At 38.5% G+C, this 16570-nt stretch overlaps 2 protein-coding genes and 1 non-coding gene across 3 annotated transcripts; all 3 read left to right on the top strand.

The window, feature by feature from the left end:
- The first annotated feature begins 6277 nt into the window (after nt 1-6277).
- LOC112754929 (pentatricopeptide repeat-containing protein At3g26630, chloroplastic) lies at nt 6278-8302 on the top strand. Its single transcript, XM_025802757.3, has one exon. It carries the CDS (start codon nt 6648-6650, stop codon nt 8064-8066), a length of 1419 nt encoding a protein of 472 aa, XP_025658542.1. The 5' UTR covers nt 6278-6647; the 3' UTR covers nt 8067-8302.
- A 1022-nt stretch (nt 8303-9324) lies between these two features.
- On the top strand, nt 9325-9867 carry LOC140180223 (uncharacterized protein At4g02000-like). Its single transcript, XM_072220669.1, has one exon. The coding sequence runs from the start codon at nt 9325-9327 to the stop codon at nt 9865-9867; it is 543 nt and encodes a 180-aa protein (XP_072076770.1).
- Nucleotides 9868-15665: 5798 nt separating this feature from the next.
- Nucleotides 15666-15773, top strand: LOC112759976 (small nucleolar RNA R71). Its single transcript, XR_003180435.1, has one exon. It is a non-coding gene; the product is annotated as a small nucleolar RNA R71 (small nucleolar RNA).
- The last annotated feature ends 797 nt before the right edge of the window (nt 15774-16570 follow it).

The raw sequence follows: 16570 nt of genomic DNA, 5'->3' as shown, positions 1-16570 counted from the left end.
GTTAAAAATCACCATAAATATATGTAGTTAATTTATTTTTAATATATATTATATATTTTAATGTATACTTTATAATTTATATTAATTAACGAGTTACTATATATATAAAGTGAAATTCAAATTTTTAATACTTGTTTAAACTAATCACTCGACTAATTCAAATATTAATAATATATATATATTTATTTATTGGTATTATGATTGATAGTATAATTAATTATTATATCATGATGATAGGCCTTATTATAATTTAGGTTTAATTACTCTATTGGTCCTTATAGTTTAGCGAAATTTTCAATTAGGTCCCTACACTTTTTTTCCTTTCAATTGGGTCCCTGCCCCCAATTTTTTTTCAATTAGGTCCCTACTGTGACCAAACAGTTAGATTTAATGGAATATTCCGTTCCTAAGTTAAAGATTCTGTAACTTTATGTGAAATCCTTAATGCTCCTTCACTCATATTTTTCTGAAATACCATTTGCGGGAGGGTTTGGCGTCTCCGGTATCACTGCCGTCGTCGTAGGCGTTGCTTCTTCCTCTAGGTAAGACAACGTTCAATGTTTCACTCGTTGAAGGGTTTTTGTTCTTTTCTCCTGGAAAAGTTTGTCATTCTGTTTATTAGAGCTTCCTTTTGTTTCTGAAAGTGTTTGAAGAGGGATTTATGGCATTATTTTTTTTTTGTATGCAGTTATGGGTGATTTGGATTTCAGTATCGAAATCCATCATGGTGGCAAATTTGTTGACAGTGGACAACGATTAGAGTATTTAGGAGGAATGGTTGTGGAGGATTTACATTTTGAGGTTGATGAATGGTCATTGCAAGAGATTGTCAGTCAGCTAAAGCAACTAGGGTATAAGGGTTTCGCTAGGGTCTGGTACAAGGAACCTGGGATGGATTTGAAGTCAGGTCTGAGAGAGTTGAAGTCTGATGGGGATGCGATGAGAATGGCTAGGTCACTAGTGTCAAATTCCTGCAAACATTGCGAGGTATATGTTGTCGATGGAGCCAGAGAAAGTAACGGGATTGAGATCACTTCAACTGATGCTGATTATGTGCCAGAGGAAGGTGAGGACAGTGCTGATGATGATGGGTTGCTAGAGGTTGAAGTGGATGCTGAGTCAGAGCCTTCTACTGAAGAAAAAGTATTTGATGATAGTGCCGATGATGGTGACCATGATGATCAGTTTGGATTTGAGGTGGAGGATAATGATCCACCATCAAATGCATTTGGGGGATTTACTGGCCCACTAAATGATGAGAGAACTGCAGCAACTGGAACAGCTGAAGGTGATGAAGGTTTAAGGGAGGGTGATGAGCAACTTGGAAGCTTATCTGATGGATATGAGACTGATGACATAGATAGTTATGAGGGGGACTCTGATGATATGATAAAAAAGAGGAGGTTCCCTAAGTACAATGAGGCAGAGATGAACAGAGAGTATGAATTTCAGGTGGGGCTGGAATTTAAATCACTTAGTCAATTCAAAGAGGCTATTAAGGAGCATGCCCTATTGAATGGTAGGGACATTAGGTTTCAAAAAAATGATAAGGTGAGGTGTAGAGTTGTTTGCAAAGGAAGAAAGGGAAAGTGCAAGTGGGTTTGTTTTGCGAGTAAGGTGGGGGGTTCTGACTGTTTCCGGATCAAGACATTGAATGGAAAGCATACATGTGGAAGGAACTATAGCGGAAGACATGCATCAAGTAGTTGGATCTCAAAGAAGATTGCCAACAACATCAGTAGAGGGGAAGAGATGAAGGTTGCGACAGTTATTCAGACTATACAAGACAAATACATGGCCAATATCAGTGTTGGTAAGGCTTACTGGGCAAGGAGGAAGGCAAGAGAAGAGGTACATGGACGGGCAATCCAACAGTATGCTAAACTAAGGGATTACTGTGTAGAGATACTTAGGGCAAATCCAGGATCTAGTCTGACCATATTGGTTGATAGGCCTTCTCTTACGCACCAGTCCCGATTTATGAGAATGTACATGTGCCTTGATGCAGTCAAGAAAGGCTTCTTGGCGGGGTGTAGACCTATTATTGGCGTGGATGGATGTTACTTGAAGGGCGACCATGGACAGTAGCTGCTAGTTGCTGTTGGTAGAGATCCAAATGACAATTACTTTCCGATAGCCGTAGCTGCAGTAGAGGCAGAGACTAAGGAGAGTTGGGGGTGGTTCTTGGAGATGCTGTTAAATGACATTGGAGAATCAAGAAAGTGGGTTTTTATGAGTGACCAACAAAAGGTATCACTTTAATTTTTTGCAACTAATTTTATCTAAATATAAATCTGCTATGATGATATAAGCAACTGATATGAGTTTGTGAATATAAGTTTGTGAATATAAGTCTGCCATGTTTATGATGATATATGCAACTGATATGAGTTTGTGAATATAAGGTTGTGAATCTAAGTCTGCTATGCTTATGATGATATATGCAACTGGAGGCTTGTGAATATTAAGCTGATATGTATATGATCATATATGCACTTGATAAGTTTGTAGATATAAATCTAAAATTTATATGATCATATATGCAATGCCTAAGATTGTGAACATAAATTTGATATGTTAGTGATGCTATGTTTAGATGCAATGGCTAAGCTTTTGAACATTAATTTGATATGTTAGTGAACATTTACCTGACTATGTTGTGTATATTGTGTTCTGGACTGAATCAATAAAACAGGGGCTGATGCAAATCTTTCAAGAGGCATTGCCAACACTGGAGCATAGGCTTTGTCTGAGGCATTTATATGCCAACTGTAAGAAAGTATATGGGGGTGGTACTGTACTAAGGGACCTAATTCTGTCTATTGCCAAAGCTACCTATGTGGAAGAATGGGAAAGGAGGATGAATCAATTAAAGGAGCTCAACAGAGACTGTTATGAGAAGTTGTTTGCTTTGAATCCAAAATTGTGGACAAAGAGTCACTTTACATTTCTGGCCAAGAGTGACATGCTGATGAACAACATCTCGGAGGCATTCAATGGAAGAATCCTAGAGGCAAGAGACAAGCCAATTCTGACAATGTTTGAATGGATTAAGTGCTATTTGATGACAAGGTTTGCAGAGAAAAAGAAGAAGGCAGAGAGGTATGAGGGTACACTTTTGCCAAAACCCAAGAAACGGCTAGATATCATCGCGGTTAGAGCTATGGAGTGGCAAGCTAAATGGGCAGGAGACCTGAAGTTTGAAGTCCACCATAAGAACAGGATGATCATGGAAAGGTTTGTGGTCGATTTGATGGCTGGAAGGTATAGTTGTAGGTTCTGGGGTTTGTGTGGTATGCCGTGTCCCCATGCTTGCTGTGCTATCTTTGAGAAGGGTGACAACCCGGAAGATTATTGCAGTAACTATTACAGCAAGGCAGCATACCTTGCTACATATGGGCAGTCAATATCACCAATCAATGGAGAAAATATGTGGCCAAAGATACAATGCGATACCATCATCCCTCCAATTTTCAGAGTTAAACCAGGAAGGCCAAGGATGGTTAGGATAAGGGAACCCGATGAAAACAGATCACAAACAAAATATAGAAGATCTGAAACTTCTGTTACCTGCAGTAATTGTGGCCAATACGGACACAATAGGAGACTCTGTCCAAACCCTATAGTAACAGGTATTGTTTACCAAGTTATTTTGTTCATATGTTGATGAACTATTATTAACTGCTATTTCATCTTGTAGCTCCTGAAGGCACACGAGGATCTGATGCTGCAACTGGAGCTGGAGGAGTTGACTCTGCTGCTAATGAACCTGCTGCTGCTAATGAAGAAAATGGATCTGCAGCTGCTGCAACTGCTAGATCCAGGATGGTTAAAGGGAGAGGCAGAGGAAGAGCAGCAGGAGGGATGGCCAGAGGAAGGGGTAGAGGGAGGGCTGCACCCACTACAACAGCATCAAGTCCTTCAAACACCCCTGCACCTACATCCCAGCCACCACACACCCCTGCACCCCCATCCCAGCCACCACACACCCCTGTCCCACCCTCACAGCCTACAAACACCCATGCACCACCATCACAGCCTACCACCTTACCCACACCCGCATCACTGCCCACCACTTTGCCTACACCTGCATCACTGCCCACTGCACCAGCATCTCAACATTTGCCCAATACCAAAATCTTTGGAGTCAGAAGAAGTGGAAGACTCAAGATTGGAGTTAGGAAGGCAACAAATCAGCCGCCTGAACATGTTGACCTTACACTTGATTGAGGCTGAAGAGAGTTTAGGGTTTCTTTTTGATATCTCTTGTGTTATGTAGGATTTGTGTTCACCTAACTCTGGTTTCTTTATTGTTTGGACCACTGTTATTATGTGTTGTGGACCACTTTTGTTATGTGGGTAGAAAACTATTATGAGTGGGTGTCACAATTATTTTGTTGCTATCTAGGTGTCCTATATTATATAATGTAAAAAATAATGGTATCTATTATAATTCAATGCATCTTTTGTTTTACCTACTTTTTTCTCAGTATCATACTTGTATGCATATTAAATAGCAAAGGAACAACTTTCATTTACAAAAATTAAACATTTCATATAACTTCATTGCATTATAAACAGTACACTATTGTCTTATATAGACTATTACATTATCATAACAGCCATGCTTTCTACATCTTTACATATAACACTGCAACAATCAAAACATCTAATATCAAGCCTAGCATAATTAGCATCTTGTATTGATTTTTCATACTATCTTCCATCTTAGCAAATTGCTCCTCTACTGAACTCAGCTCAGCACATAACCTTCCTACCCAGGCATCTACTTCTCCAACCTCTGCAATTAATCTCTCTAGATCCACACTTAATCTGTCTATCTTCCTTTCTTGTGCCTCAAATTCTCTAACCATTCCAAGTACTTGCTGTGAACTGCTCACTGCATCTTCTCTAGATATTTTTTTTTCTTTCCCATCAACTCACTCAAAAACTTGCATCTCCTATTAGGGCAAGAAATGAATCTTCTGTTTGGATTTTTTGATGTACTTGAACTATGAAGAATCAGAGTGTCTCCACAAAAGCACTGAACCCTCCTTTCTTTTTGCTTCAACCATCCGCTCTTCTCATCTTCATCATCAATCCACTCGAAGAACTTGCATTTTGGCATTCTCCCACAACCAACATACCTTCTTCCATGGCTTGCTACTGCCGAAGAAGACATCACAGCAACTGCCTCACCACAAAAACAAAGATGTCTCTTCTTGACGAGGGTTCTGGAACTACAGACTCCTGAAGATAACTGACTCTGATCTATGAGTATTGACATAGTAAGGGTAAGGGTTGCAAAGAGAGGAGCAGAAGTTTGAGGAAGAGGCGAAAAGAAGAGAGTTAGAACTCAGATCCCTACGGAGTCTCCTTCATTTGTAAGGGATAAGTGAGGGTTATAATGGTCAAATCACTCAATCTTAACGTTTTTTGTAACGTTTACCGTCAATAGGGATCTAATTGAAAAAAAAATTGGGGGCAGGGACCCAATTGAAAGGAAAAAAGTGTAGGGACCTAATTGAAAATTTCGATAAACTATAGGGACCAACAGAGTAATTAAACCTATAATTTATAAGGTGGTTTTCTTTCTCTTGTTAGGCCAAAGAAGCAAGTGTTTTTATCGCCCAGGTTGCCACTCATTTTGCCCATATGAATTGACCGAAATGCAGTTGAGTTTGGGTCAGATAGCAATTTTGTTTGTCTCACATAGAGTTGCACTGGATTCAAATTCTTTTAGAAAAATATAGAACCATATTAATAGTGTGTACCTATATAGTATATGTGAGTGTATTGTGTAAGTGTATAGTGTATGAATATAATACCTAAAATTAAAGGCTATCCAATCCACTTTACAAAAAAAAAATTGACCGAAATATTTTATAATTAAAAAATATAGTAAAGTAGGTCTTATTATGTTGTTTTTAAAAATAAAAGAATATGACTACTAGATTACATATTTATTGATGTCTAAATTTAAGGAAATTTGTTAAACTTAATTATCACGATAATATGACATAATTCAATTATTGAATTAATAAAATTTATTACATATAAAAAATTATTTAATGATATAATTTAAGCAAACTTAGTATAATTAAATTATTTATTTATTATGAAATATTAATATTAAAACTAATTTAAGTTAAATAAATAATTAACTCACTCATCCCCAAAAATAAATATTAGAAAATTGCCTTACATAGATAACAACCCACTAATCAATCTTTAATTGGAACTTAAATCCGCGCAATATTGTGGCCGTGATTGGAACAACATGAACTCTTTTTTATCTGGATTTTAAACACGCGAAAAGTTCATGTCCACATTCTTGTGCTGAACCATTAATCCATTTGAATTTTCTTTTTTTCTTTTTCCTTTTTCATGCACTTTGACAAATAAATGCAACCTTATCCAGAGGGTCCATCATCCATGATTCAACCATTTTGTGAGGTCATGCGTGTAGCAATTTTTTCACCATATCCTTTTTGTTGTTTCCATATATGCATGTGTGTATATGCATTTTTCTTCTTTTTTTTTTTTTCTTTTCTTTTTCTCTTTTTTACAATTTTGGTGTGTTCTGAAGCTTCCCAATTTGGCATTGGCAACAACAACAGAAAGCAAAATTTGGAACTGGGCATGACATGAAGGTAGCATGTTTCTGCACCCCAGATATTAATTATGTTTATTTTGGTACCCAAAGACCAAAATTTGGTTCAAAAGAAGCACTTTTCTATCTCCAAAGGTGCTCCAATTTCAAGCATCTCAAGCAAGTTCATGGAAGAATAATCCGTTATGGCCTCACACATGATCAATTACTCATTAGGAACCTCATTCAAATTTCTTCCTCTTATGGCAAATTGAACTATGCCAAATTGGTTTTTGAGCAACTCATTTCCCCAGATACCTTCACTTGGAATGTGATGATTAGAGCATACACTAGGTTTGGTTCCCCTGAAAAAGCTCTTATTTTGTTCACTATTATGGTGTCAAAGGGCATTGAACTTGACAAGTTCACATACCCTTTTGTGATTAATGCTTGCATTGCTTCTTCAGCGACTGATTTTGGAAAAGTTGTGCAAGCTTTAGCAATCAAAATGGGGTTTTGGAATGACACCTATGTGCAGAACACTATGATGAATCTTTACTTCAAATGTGAGGATGCTGATAATGGACACAAGGTGTTCGATAAAATGCGCGTGCAGGAGGTTGTTTCTTGGACCACGGCGATTGGAGGTCTAGTTGCTTGCGGACGACTCGAGGCTGCTCGGAGATTGTTTGAGGAAATGCCTTCTAAGAATGTTGTTTCGTGGACGGCGATGATTGATGGGTATGTGAGACACCAGCAGCCAATGGAGGCCTTTGACTTGTTTGAAAGAATGCGACTTGATGGTGTGCAGCCCAACGAGTTCACCCTTGTGAGCTTGATCAAGGCTTGTGCTGAAATGGGTAGCCTCAAATTGGGTAAATGGATTCATGATTATGCTTTCAACAATGACTTCAAACTTGATCCTTTCTTGGGTACTGCTCTTATAGACATGTACAGCAAATGTGGCAGTTTAGATGATGCAAGGCAAGTTTTCGATACCATGGAGGCTAAGAACTTAGCCACGTGGAACACAATGATCACTAGCTTGGGTGTGCATGGATTGAGGAATGAAGCATTGGAACTTTTTGAGGAAATGTTGAATAATAAGTCAAATGAAGTTCCTGATGCTATCACATTTGTTGGTGTTCTGAATGCATGCCTTCAATTGAATGATCTTGAACAAGGTCAGAAGTATTTCAATCTCATGACACAACATTATGGTATAACACCTTTGTTGGAGCATTATGCATGCATGGTTCAACTCTATAGAAATGCTAATGTGCTGGATGATATTTACACATTGGATAAGACAATATCGGTGGAGAAAACAAACAACTATGTTGCAGAGTTTCTCCAAGAGAACAAGATCATTGGTGTTGATGACATAGAGGAACTCCTGCAGAAGCATTACAGGTACTTGAATTGCTTAGAAGAACAAGTTGTAGATAATTTCTCCTCAAGTTCTTCACCTTAATTCCCAAGCTTCAAGTAGCTTAACAAGTACATATGGTTTATGAATTTTTACTCTTCGGATATGCATAGGAGTACCAGAGAAAATATATTCTAATTTAACAATTTTTTAAGATAGGAAAATGAAATGCTAGATTATAGAATTCTGTATCATCACTTTTAGCTTTGTGAATAATGTATTTGTATTACACCGTGTATTTAAAATTGAATAAATAAAATAAATACTCTTTTGGTCTCTTATTTTTATTTTCATGAAGGGCAAGTGGACAACTTGATTTTCAACAAAAAATTAAATGAATGTAAGAACTATATACTCCGATGGTCTTTTTGTCAAGCCACTTTGCCCAAATAATTTGGCTCATCTAACGTGAAAAACTCGGTAAAATAATAAATTCAGGAATTAATCGCTATTAAATATATAATTTTTTTTTCAACCAATTTGGTTGATCAAGTGGTCAGCTCATTCGTCAGACCCTTAAATGGAGATTAGATCTGCAACGGATTAGTCCTTAACATGTCGGTTAGGAGATACCATGGAAAACTAAAAAAATATATATATAATTTGTTTTTTATTTTTTTTACAGTATCTCTTAGTTTGGGGTTAAGAGGCATTTGATAAAATTTGTAATTTTTATTATATACACAGTTGGATTGAATTTGTCACTATTAAATTAACTTTGCGTGGCCCAATTTCAAACGTAGTTTATCTGCTAACAAGAGTATAGGTTGTGGTATCCAGACTCTAGTAAACAGAAAACAATAATAGAATAGATTTTTTCTCTAGGAGAACTCTTCTCTCTAGGTAGGAGAGTACACTAAGAACTTAAGGTTCTTTCTATCCAGCTCATCATAATCACATAAATCCTCTACATTGTCATAAAAAATTCTACTTATCTATCATTATTGTCCCATCTAATATTAACAAATTTTCATAAACTGAAGCAACCACTACTCCGTTCACTTCAAACCATTGTCCCAACTAACTCATTATAGTTCACTTCAAATAGAATAGTTACTCTCTTCTACAATACAAGATGTCAAGTTTCGAAAAGGAAACAATAGAGGGTAAAACCATCACACTGGAGAACAGAGAGTAGCACAAATTTAAGACTGATTGTATTAACTTGGTTGGGAAGATTATCTCGAACAAGGAGCTCTCATTCAAGACCATTAAAAACACATTGCTTGGAATATGGGGCAATCTAGAAGGCATATCAATTTCTGCAGTCGAAAGAAATAAGATTCTAGTTAGCATCAAAGATATGGGAAAAGGGCTACAAATACTAAATGGAGGACCTTGGAGCATCAGGGGACAAATTCTCAATCTTCAAATATGGTCCCAAGGGATATATGTGCATGAAGTAGCACATGATTACTTGAAGTTCTGGGTTCAGATCCACGGACTCCCGCAGAAGTATATTAATGCAGACACAGCAAGAGACATTGGTAACAGAATAGGAATTGTAGCAGAAGTGGAAGATCCTAGGATGGAAGAGGTATTAGAGAGGACCTTTCTCAGGGTTAAAGTGGCAATTGATGTATCCAAACCTCTCCCTACTAGGTTTTGGATGGACAGAAATAACTTACCAAATCTATGGATTGAATTCAAATATGAAAGGTTACAAGACTGTTACTGCCTGAACTGTGGGATCATAGATCACAGCAAGAAGGAGTGCAAGAATCCAACAGCAATGGCTTGTTGGAATCCAAGAGAGCCAAAATACTCAATAGGTCTAGGGGTGGCGCAGGCTAGACGGCTGAAACCGAGGGTGGAAAGAGGTAGCAAAGGAACAAGCTCTACATGACTGAATGAGATGGAAGCAGCGCATGAAGCTCACGACCTGGAAAGCGAGGATGGCTTACCACAGCGAGCAAAAGAAAGCAGAGCTAGAAGTGAACAGGAAAAAGGAAGGTGCATGAAAAGTGCTGCTGAAAAGAAAGCTCTAGAAGTTGCAGATGGAGACAGTCAGAGAGCAGAAGAACATGTAAAAAATATCCCTGAATCTTCGCTGAACATAGTGGTATGCGAAATCATGATCTTCAACAATGGCGCCAATGGCTTGGTGCTCTCAAACGTGAATCACACTTTGTCACAATTCCGCACAACTAACCAGCAAGTGCACTGGGTCGTCCAAGTAATAAACCTTACGTGAGTAAGAGTCGATCCCATGGAGATTGTCGGCTTGAAGCAAGCTATGGTCACCTTGTAAATCTCAATCAGGCGGATTCAGATAGTTATGGAGATTTGATAATTAAAACATAATTGAAATATAAACTAGGATAGAGATACTTATGTAATTCATTGGTGAGAATTTCAGATAAGCGTATAGAGATGCCTTTCGTTCCCCTGAACCTCTGCTTTCCTGCTGTCTTCATCCAATCATTCCTACTCCTTTTCATGGCAAGCTTTATATAGGGCATCACTGTTGTCAATGGCTACATCCCATCCTCTCTGTGAAAATGGTCCAATGCGCTGTCACTGCATGGCTAATCATCTGTCGGTTCTCGATCATACTGGAATAGGATTTACTATCCTTTTGCATCTTTCACTACGCCCAGCACTCACGAGTTTGAAGCTCGTCACAGCCATCCCTTCCCAGATCCTACTCGGAATACCACAGACAAGGTTTAGACTTTCCAGATCTCAAGAATGGCCATCCATGGGTTCTAACTTATACCACGAAGATTCTAATATCTCGGACTCGGTCCTCTGTATTAGATATCTAAGAGATACTCATTCTAGCTTGTTTGCATGTAGAACAGAAGTGTTTGTCAGGCACGCGTTCATAGGTGAGAATGATGATGAGCGTCACATAATCATCACATTCATCATGTTCTTGGGTGCGAATGGATATCTTAGAGAAGGAATAAGCTTGAATTGAATAGAAAAACAGTAGTACTTTGTATTAATTCATGAGGAACAGCAGAGCTCCACACCTTAATCTATGGAGTGTAAAAACTCTACCGTTGAAAATACATAAGTGATAAGGTCCAAGCATGGCCGAATGGCCAGCACCTTAAACGTGATCAAAGGATCAAAAGATAATCCAAAGATAAAACTAAAGATGTAAATACAATAGTAAAAAGTCCTATTTATACTAAACTAGTTACTAGGGTTTACAGAAATGAGTAAATGATGCAGAAATCCACTTCTGGGACCCACTTGGTGTGTGCTTGGGCTGAGCATTGAGCTTTACACATGTAGAGGCTTCTCTTGGAGTTGAACGCCAGTTTGTAACCTGTTTCTGGCGTTCAACTCCACTTTGCAACCTGTTTCTGGCGTTTAACTCCAGAATGCAGCATGGAACTGGCGTTGAATGCCAGTTTGCGTCATTTAAACTCGGAAAAAGTATGGACTATTATATATTGCTGGAAAGCCCTGGATGTCTACTTTCCAACGCAATTAAGAGTGCGCTATTTGAAGTTCTGTAACTCCAGAAAATCCACTTTGAGTGCAGGGAGGTCAGAATCCAACAGCATCTGCAGTCCTTCTTCAACCTCTGAATCTGATTTTTGCTCAAGTCCCTCAATTTCGGCCAGAAAATACATGAAATCACAGAAAAACACACAAACTCATAGTAAAGTCCAGAAATGTGAATTTTAATTAAAAACTAATAAAAATATACTAAAAACTAATTAAATTATACTGAAAACTGTGTAAAAACAATGCCAAAAAGTGTATAAATTATCCGCTCATCACAACACCAAACTTAAATTGTTGCTTGTCCCCAAGCAACTGAAAATCAAATAGGATAAAAAGAAGAGAATATACTATAAATTCCAAAATATCAATGAAACTTAGCTCCAATCAGATGAGCGGGACTTGTAGCTTTTTGCCTCTTGAATAGTTTTGGCATCTCACTTTATCCATTGAAGTTCAGAATAATTGGCATCTATAAGAACTTAGAATTTAGATAGTGTTATTGGTTCTCCTAGTTCATTATGTTGATTCTTGAACACAGCTACTTTATGAGTCTTGGTCGTGGCCCTAAGCACTTTGTTTTTCAGTATTACCACCGGATACATAAATGCCACAGACACATAACTAGGTGAACCTTTTCAGATTGTGACTCAGCTTTGCTAAATTCCCCAATTAGAGGTGTCCAGGGTTTTTAAGCACACTCTTTTTTTGCTTTGGACCTTGACTTTAACCGCTCAGTCTCAAGCTTTCACTTGACACCTTCACGCCACAAGCACATGGTTAGGGACAGCTTGGTTTAGCCGCTTATGCCAGGATTTTATTCCTTTAGGCCCTCCTATTCACTGATGCTCAAAGCCTTGGATCCTTTTTATTACCCTTGCATTTTGGTTTTAAGGGCTATTGGCTTTTTGCTCTTGCCTTTTGGTTTAAAGAGTTTTTGGCTTTTTCTGCTTGCTTTTTCTTTTTCTTTCTTTTTTTTTGCTATTTTTTTTTCTGCAAGCTTTTGTATTCACTGCTTTTTCTTGCTTCAAGAATCATTTTTATGATTTTTCAGATTATCAAATAACATGTCTCCTTTTTCCTTATTCTTCAAGAGCCAACATATTTAACATTCATAAACAACAACTTCAAAAGACATATGCACTGTTCAAGCATTCATTCAGAAAACAAAAAGTATTGTCACCACATCAAAATAATTAAACTAGTTCCAAGGATGAATTCGAAACCCTGTACTTCTTGTTCTTTTGTTTTTAAAACAGTTTTCATTTAAGAGAGGTGATGGATTCATAGGACATTCATAGCTTTAAGACATAAACACTTAAACACAAATGATCATATAGTAAAGACACAAACATAAATAAAACATAAAGCATGGAAACCGAAAACAGAAAACAAATAGACAAGGAGATTAAGGAATGAGTCCACCTCAGTGAGGGTGGCGTCTTCCTCTTCTTGAAGGACCAATGGTGCTTTTGAGCTCCTCTATGTCTCTTCCTTGTCTTTGTTGCTCCTCCCTCATAGCTCTTTGATCTTCTCTAATTTCATGGAGAATGATGGAGTGCTCTTGATGTTCCACCCTTAATTGTCCCATGTTGGAACTTAATTCTCCTAGGGAGGTGTTGATTTGCTCCCAATAATTCTGTGGAGGAAAGTGCATCCCTTGAGGCATCTCAGGAATTTCATGGTGGGGGGTTTCCTCATGCTCTTGTTGAGGTCCATGATCTCTTGTTTGCTCCATCCTTTTCTTAGTGATGGACTTATCCTCTTCAATGAGGATGTCTCTGGCCTTAGGTGCCATAAATGGTTATGGAAAAAAAAGTAATGCTTTTACCACACCAAACTTAGAAGGTTTGCTCGTCCTCGAGCAAAAGAAGAAAGAAAGGACGAGAAGAAGAAGAGATGGAGGAGATGGAGGTGTGTGAATGGTTTGGCCACTGGGGGTTTAAGGTGGTTATGATGTGTGAAAAGGAAGGAGTGATGGTTTGAATTTGAGGGGGTGGGTGTAGGTGGGTGTATGATGGTTTTGGAGAGGAATTGGAGGTGATTGGTGGAGGTTATTTTAGGGAAGAGAGTTATGAAAATGTGTGAAGAGGAGAGAAGAAGTGGTGGGGATCCTGTGGGGTCCACAGATCAAGTGGGGTCAAGGACTTAACATCCCTGCTCCAATTAGGCGTGTAAAATGCCCTTGCTGTGCAATCCTGGCGTTTAACGCCAGACTGTTGCCTGTTTCTGGCGTTAAACGCCAGCTTGGTGCCTGTTTCTGGCGTTAAACGCCAGATAGATGCTTGTTTCTGGCGTTTAAACGCCAGACTGCTCTCCTCCAGGGTGTGCTATTTTTTTCTGCTGTTTTTTATTTTGTTTTTTATTTTTCAGTAGTTTTTGTGACTCCACATGATCATCAACCTAATAAAACACGAAATAACAATAGAAGATAAATAAATATAATTAGATAACATTGGGTTGCCTCCCAATAAGCGCTTCTTTAATGTCAATAGCTTGACAGTGAGCTCTTATGGAGCCTCACAGATGTTCAGAGCATTGTTGGAACCTTCCAACACCAAACTTAGAGTTTGAATGTGGGGGTTCAACACCAAACTTAGAGTTTGGTTGTGGCTTCCCAACACTAAACTTAGAGTTTGACTTTGGGAGCTTTGGTTGACTCTGCATGGTTATAGAAGGAGATCCTTGAGTTTTAAACACAAGGTTGTTCTTATTCAGTTAAAGGATCAATTCTCCTCTATCCACATCAATCACAGCTCTTGCTGTGGCTAGGAAGGGTCTTCCAAGGATGATGGATTCATCCTCATCCTTTCCAGTGTCTTGGATTATGAAATCAGCAGGGATGTAAAGGCCTTTAACCTTTACTAGCACGTCCTCTACTTGTCCATAAGCCTGTTTTCTTGAGTTGTCTGCCATCTCTAATGAGATTCTGGCAGCTTGCACCTCAAAGATTCCCAGTTTCTCCATTATAGAGAGTGGCATGAGGTTTATCCCTGATCCAAGGTCATATAGAGCGTTCTCAAAGGTCATGGTGCCTATGGTACAAGGTATTAAGAACTTTTCAGGATCCTGTTTCTTCTGAGGCAATGTCAGTTGATCCAGATCACTCAGTTCATTGATGAGCAAAGGAGGTTCATCTTCTCAAGTCTCATTACCAAATAACTTGGCATTCAGCTTCATGATTGCACCAATGTACTTGGCAACTTGCTCTTCAGTAACATCCTCATTCTCTTTAGAAGAAGAATACTCATCAGAGCTCATGAAGGGTAGAAGGAGGTTCAATGGAATCTCTATGGTCTCTAGATGACCCTCAGATTCCTTTGGTTCCTCAGAGGGAAACTCCTTATTGATCACTGGACATCCCAGGAGGTCTTCCTTACTGGGATTCACGTCCTCTCCCTCCCTTGTAGGTTCGGCCATGATGGTTAAATCAATGGCCTTGCACTATCTTTTTGGATTCTCTTCTGTATTGTTTGGGAGAGTACTAGGAGGAGTTTCAGTGACTCTTTTACTCAGCTGGCCCACTTGTGCCTCCAAATTCCTAATGGAGGACCGTGTTTCATTCATGAAACTTACAGTGGCCTTAGATAGATCAGAGACTATATTTGCTAAGCTAGATGGATTCTGCTCAGAACTCTCTGTCTGTTACTGAGTGGATGATGGAAAAGGCTTGCTATTGCTAAACCTGTTTCTTCCACCATTATTAAAGCCTTGTTGAGGCTTTTGTTGATCCTTCCATGAGAAATTTGGATGATTTCTCCATGAGGGATTATAGGTATTTCTATAGGATTCACCCATGTAATTCACCTCTGCTATTGCAGGGTTCTCAGGATCATAAGCTTCTCCTTCAGAAGATGCCTCTATAGTACTGTTGGATGATTCCTTCAATCCATTCAGACTCTGAGAGATCATATTGACTTGCTGAGTCAATATTTTATTCTGAGCCAATATGGCATTCAGAGTATCAATTTCAAGAACTCCCTTCCTCATAGGCGTCCCATTATTCACAGGATTCCTTTCAGAAGTGTACATGAACTGGTTATTTGCAACCATGTTAATGAGTTCTTGAGCTTCTGCAGGCGTTTTCTTTAGGTGAATGGATCCACCTGCAGAACGGTCCAGTGACATCTTTGATAGCTCAGACAGACTATCATAGAATATATCCAGGATGGTCCATTCTGAAAGCATGTCAGAAGGACATTTTTTGGTCAGTTACTTGTATCTCTCCCAAGCTTCATAGAGGGATTCACCTTCTTTCTGTTTGAAGGTTTGAACATCCATTCTAAGCTTACTAAGCTTTTGAGGAGGAAAGAACTTGGCTAAGAAAGCCGTGACCAGCTTATCCCAAGAGTTCAGGCTATCCTTAGGTTGAGAGTCCAACCATATTCTAGCTCTGTCTCTTACAGCAAATGGGAAAAGCATAAGCCTGTAGACCTCGGGATCAACCCCATTGGTCTTAACAGTATCACAGGTCTTGCAAGAATTCAGTTAAGAACTGAAAAGGATCTTCAGATTGAAGTCCATGAAACTTGCAGTTCTGTTGCATCAGAGAAACTAATTGAGGTTTAAGCTCAAAGTTGTTTGCTCCAATGGCAGGAATTGAGATGCTTCTTCCATGTAAATTGGAATTTGGTGCAGCAAAGTCACCAAGCATCTTCCTTGCATTGTTATTATTTTCAGCCATGTTTCCTTCTTTTTCAAAAATTTCTGTCAGATTTTCTCCAGAGAGTTGTGCTTTAGCTTCCTTTAGCTTCCTCTTCAGAGTCCTTTCAGGTTCAGGATCAGCCTCAACAAGAATGCTCTTATCCTTGTTCCTGCTCATATGAAAAAGAAGAAAATAGAAAAGAAAATATGGAATCCTCTATGTCACAGTATAGAGATTCCTTATGCAAGTATAAGAAGAGAAGAATGTAAGAAGGAGAAGAGGTAAAATTTGAACACGGAGAGGAAGATGGGGTTCAAATTTTAGGTGGAAGAGAAGTGTTAGTAGATAAATAAATAAATAGAAGGAGATGAGAGAGAGGGAATTTCGAAAATTAACTAAATTAAAAAAATAAAATTTAAAGTTAAATTTCGAAAATTAAAAT

The sequence above is a fragment of the Arachis hypogaea genome, chromosome 16 (genome assembly GCF_003086295.3).
Source record: "Arachis hypogaea cultivar Tifrunner chromosome 16, arahy.Tifrunner.gnm2.J5K5, whole genome shotgun sequence".
In the NCBI taxonomy this organism is placed as follows: Eukaryota; Viridiplantae; Streptophyta; class Magnoliopsida; order Fabales; family Fabaceae; genus Arachis; species Arachis hypogaea.
Note: the sequence above shows the minus strand (reverse complement) of the source record. Positions and strands in the feature narration are given on the sequence as shown.

Coding starts and splice junctions, on each gene's coding strand:
- LOC112754929 (XM_025802757.3), top strand. CDS start 6,648: ATGAAGGTAGCATGTTTCTGCACCCCAGATATTAATTATGTTTATTTT.
- LOC140180223 (XM_072220669.1), top strand. CDS start 9,325: ATGGGAAAAGGGCTACAAATACTAAATGGAGGACCTTGGAGCATCAGG.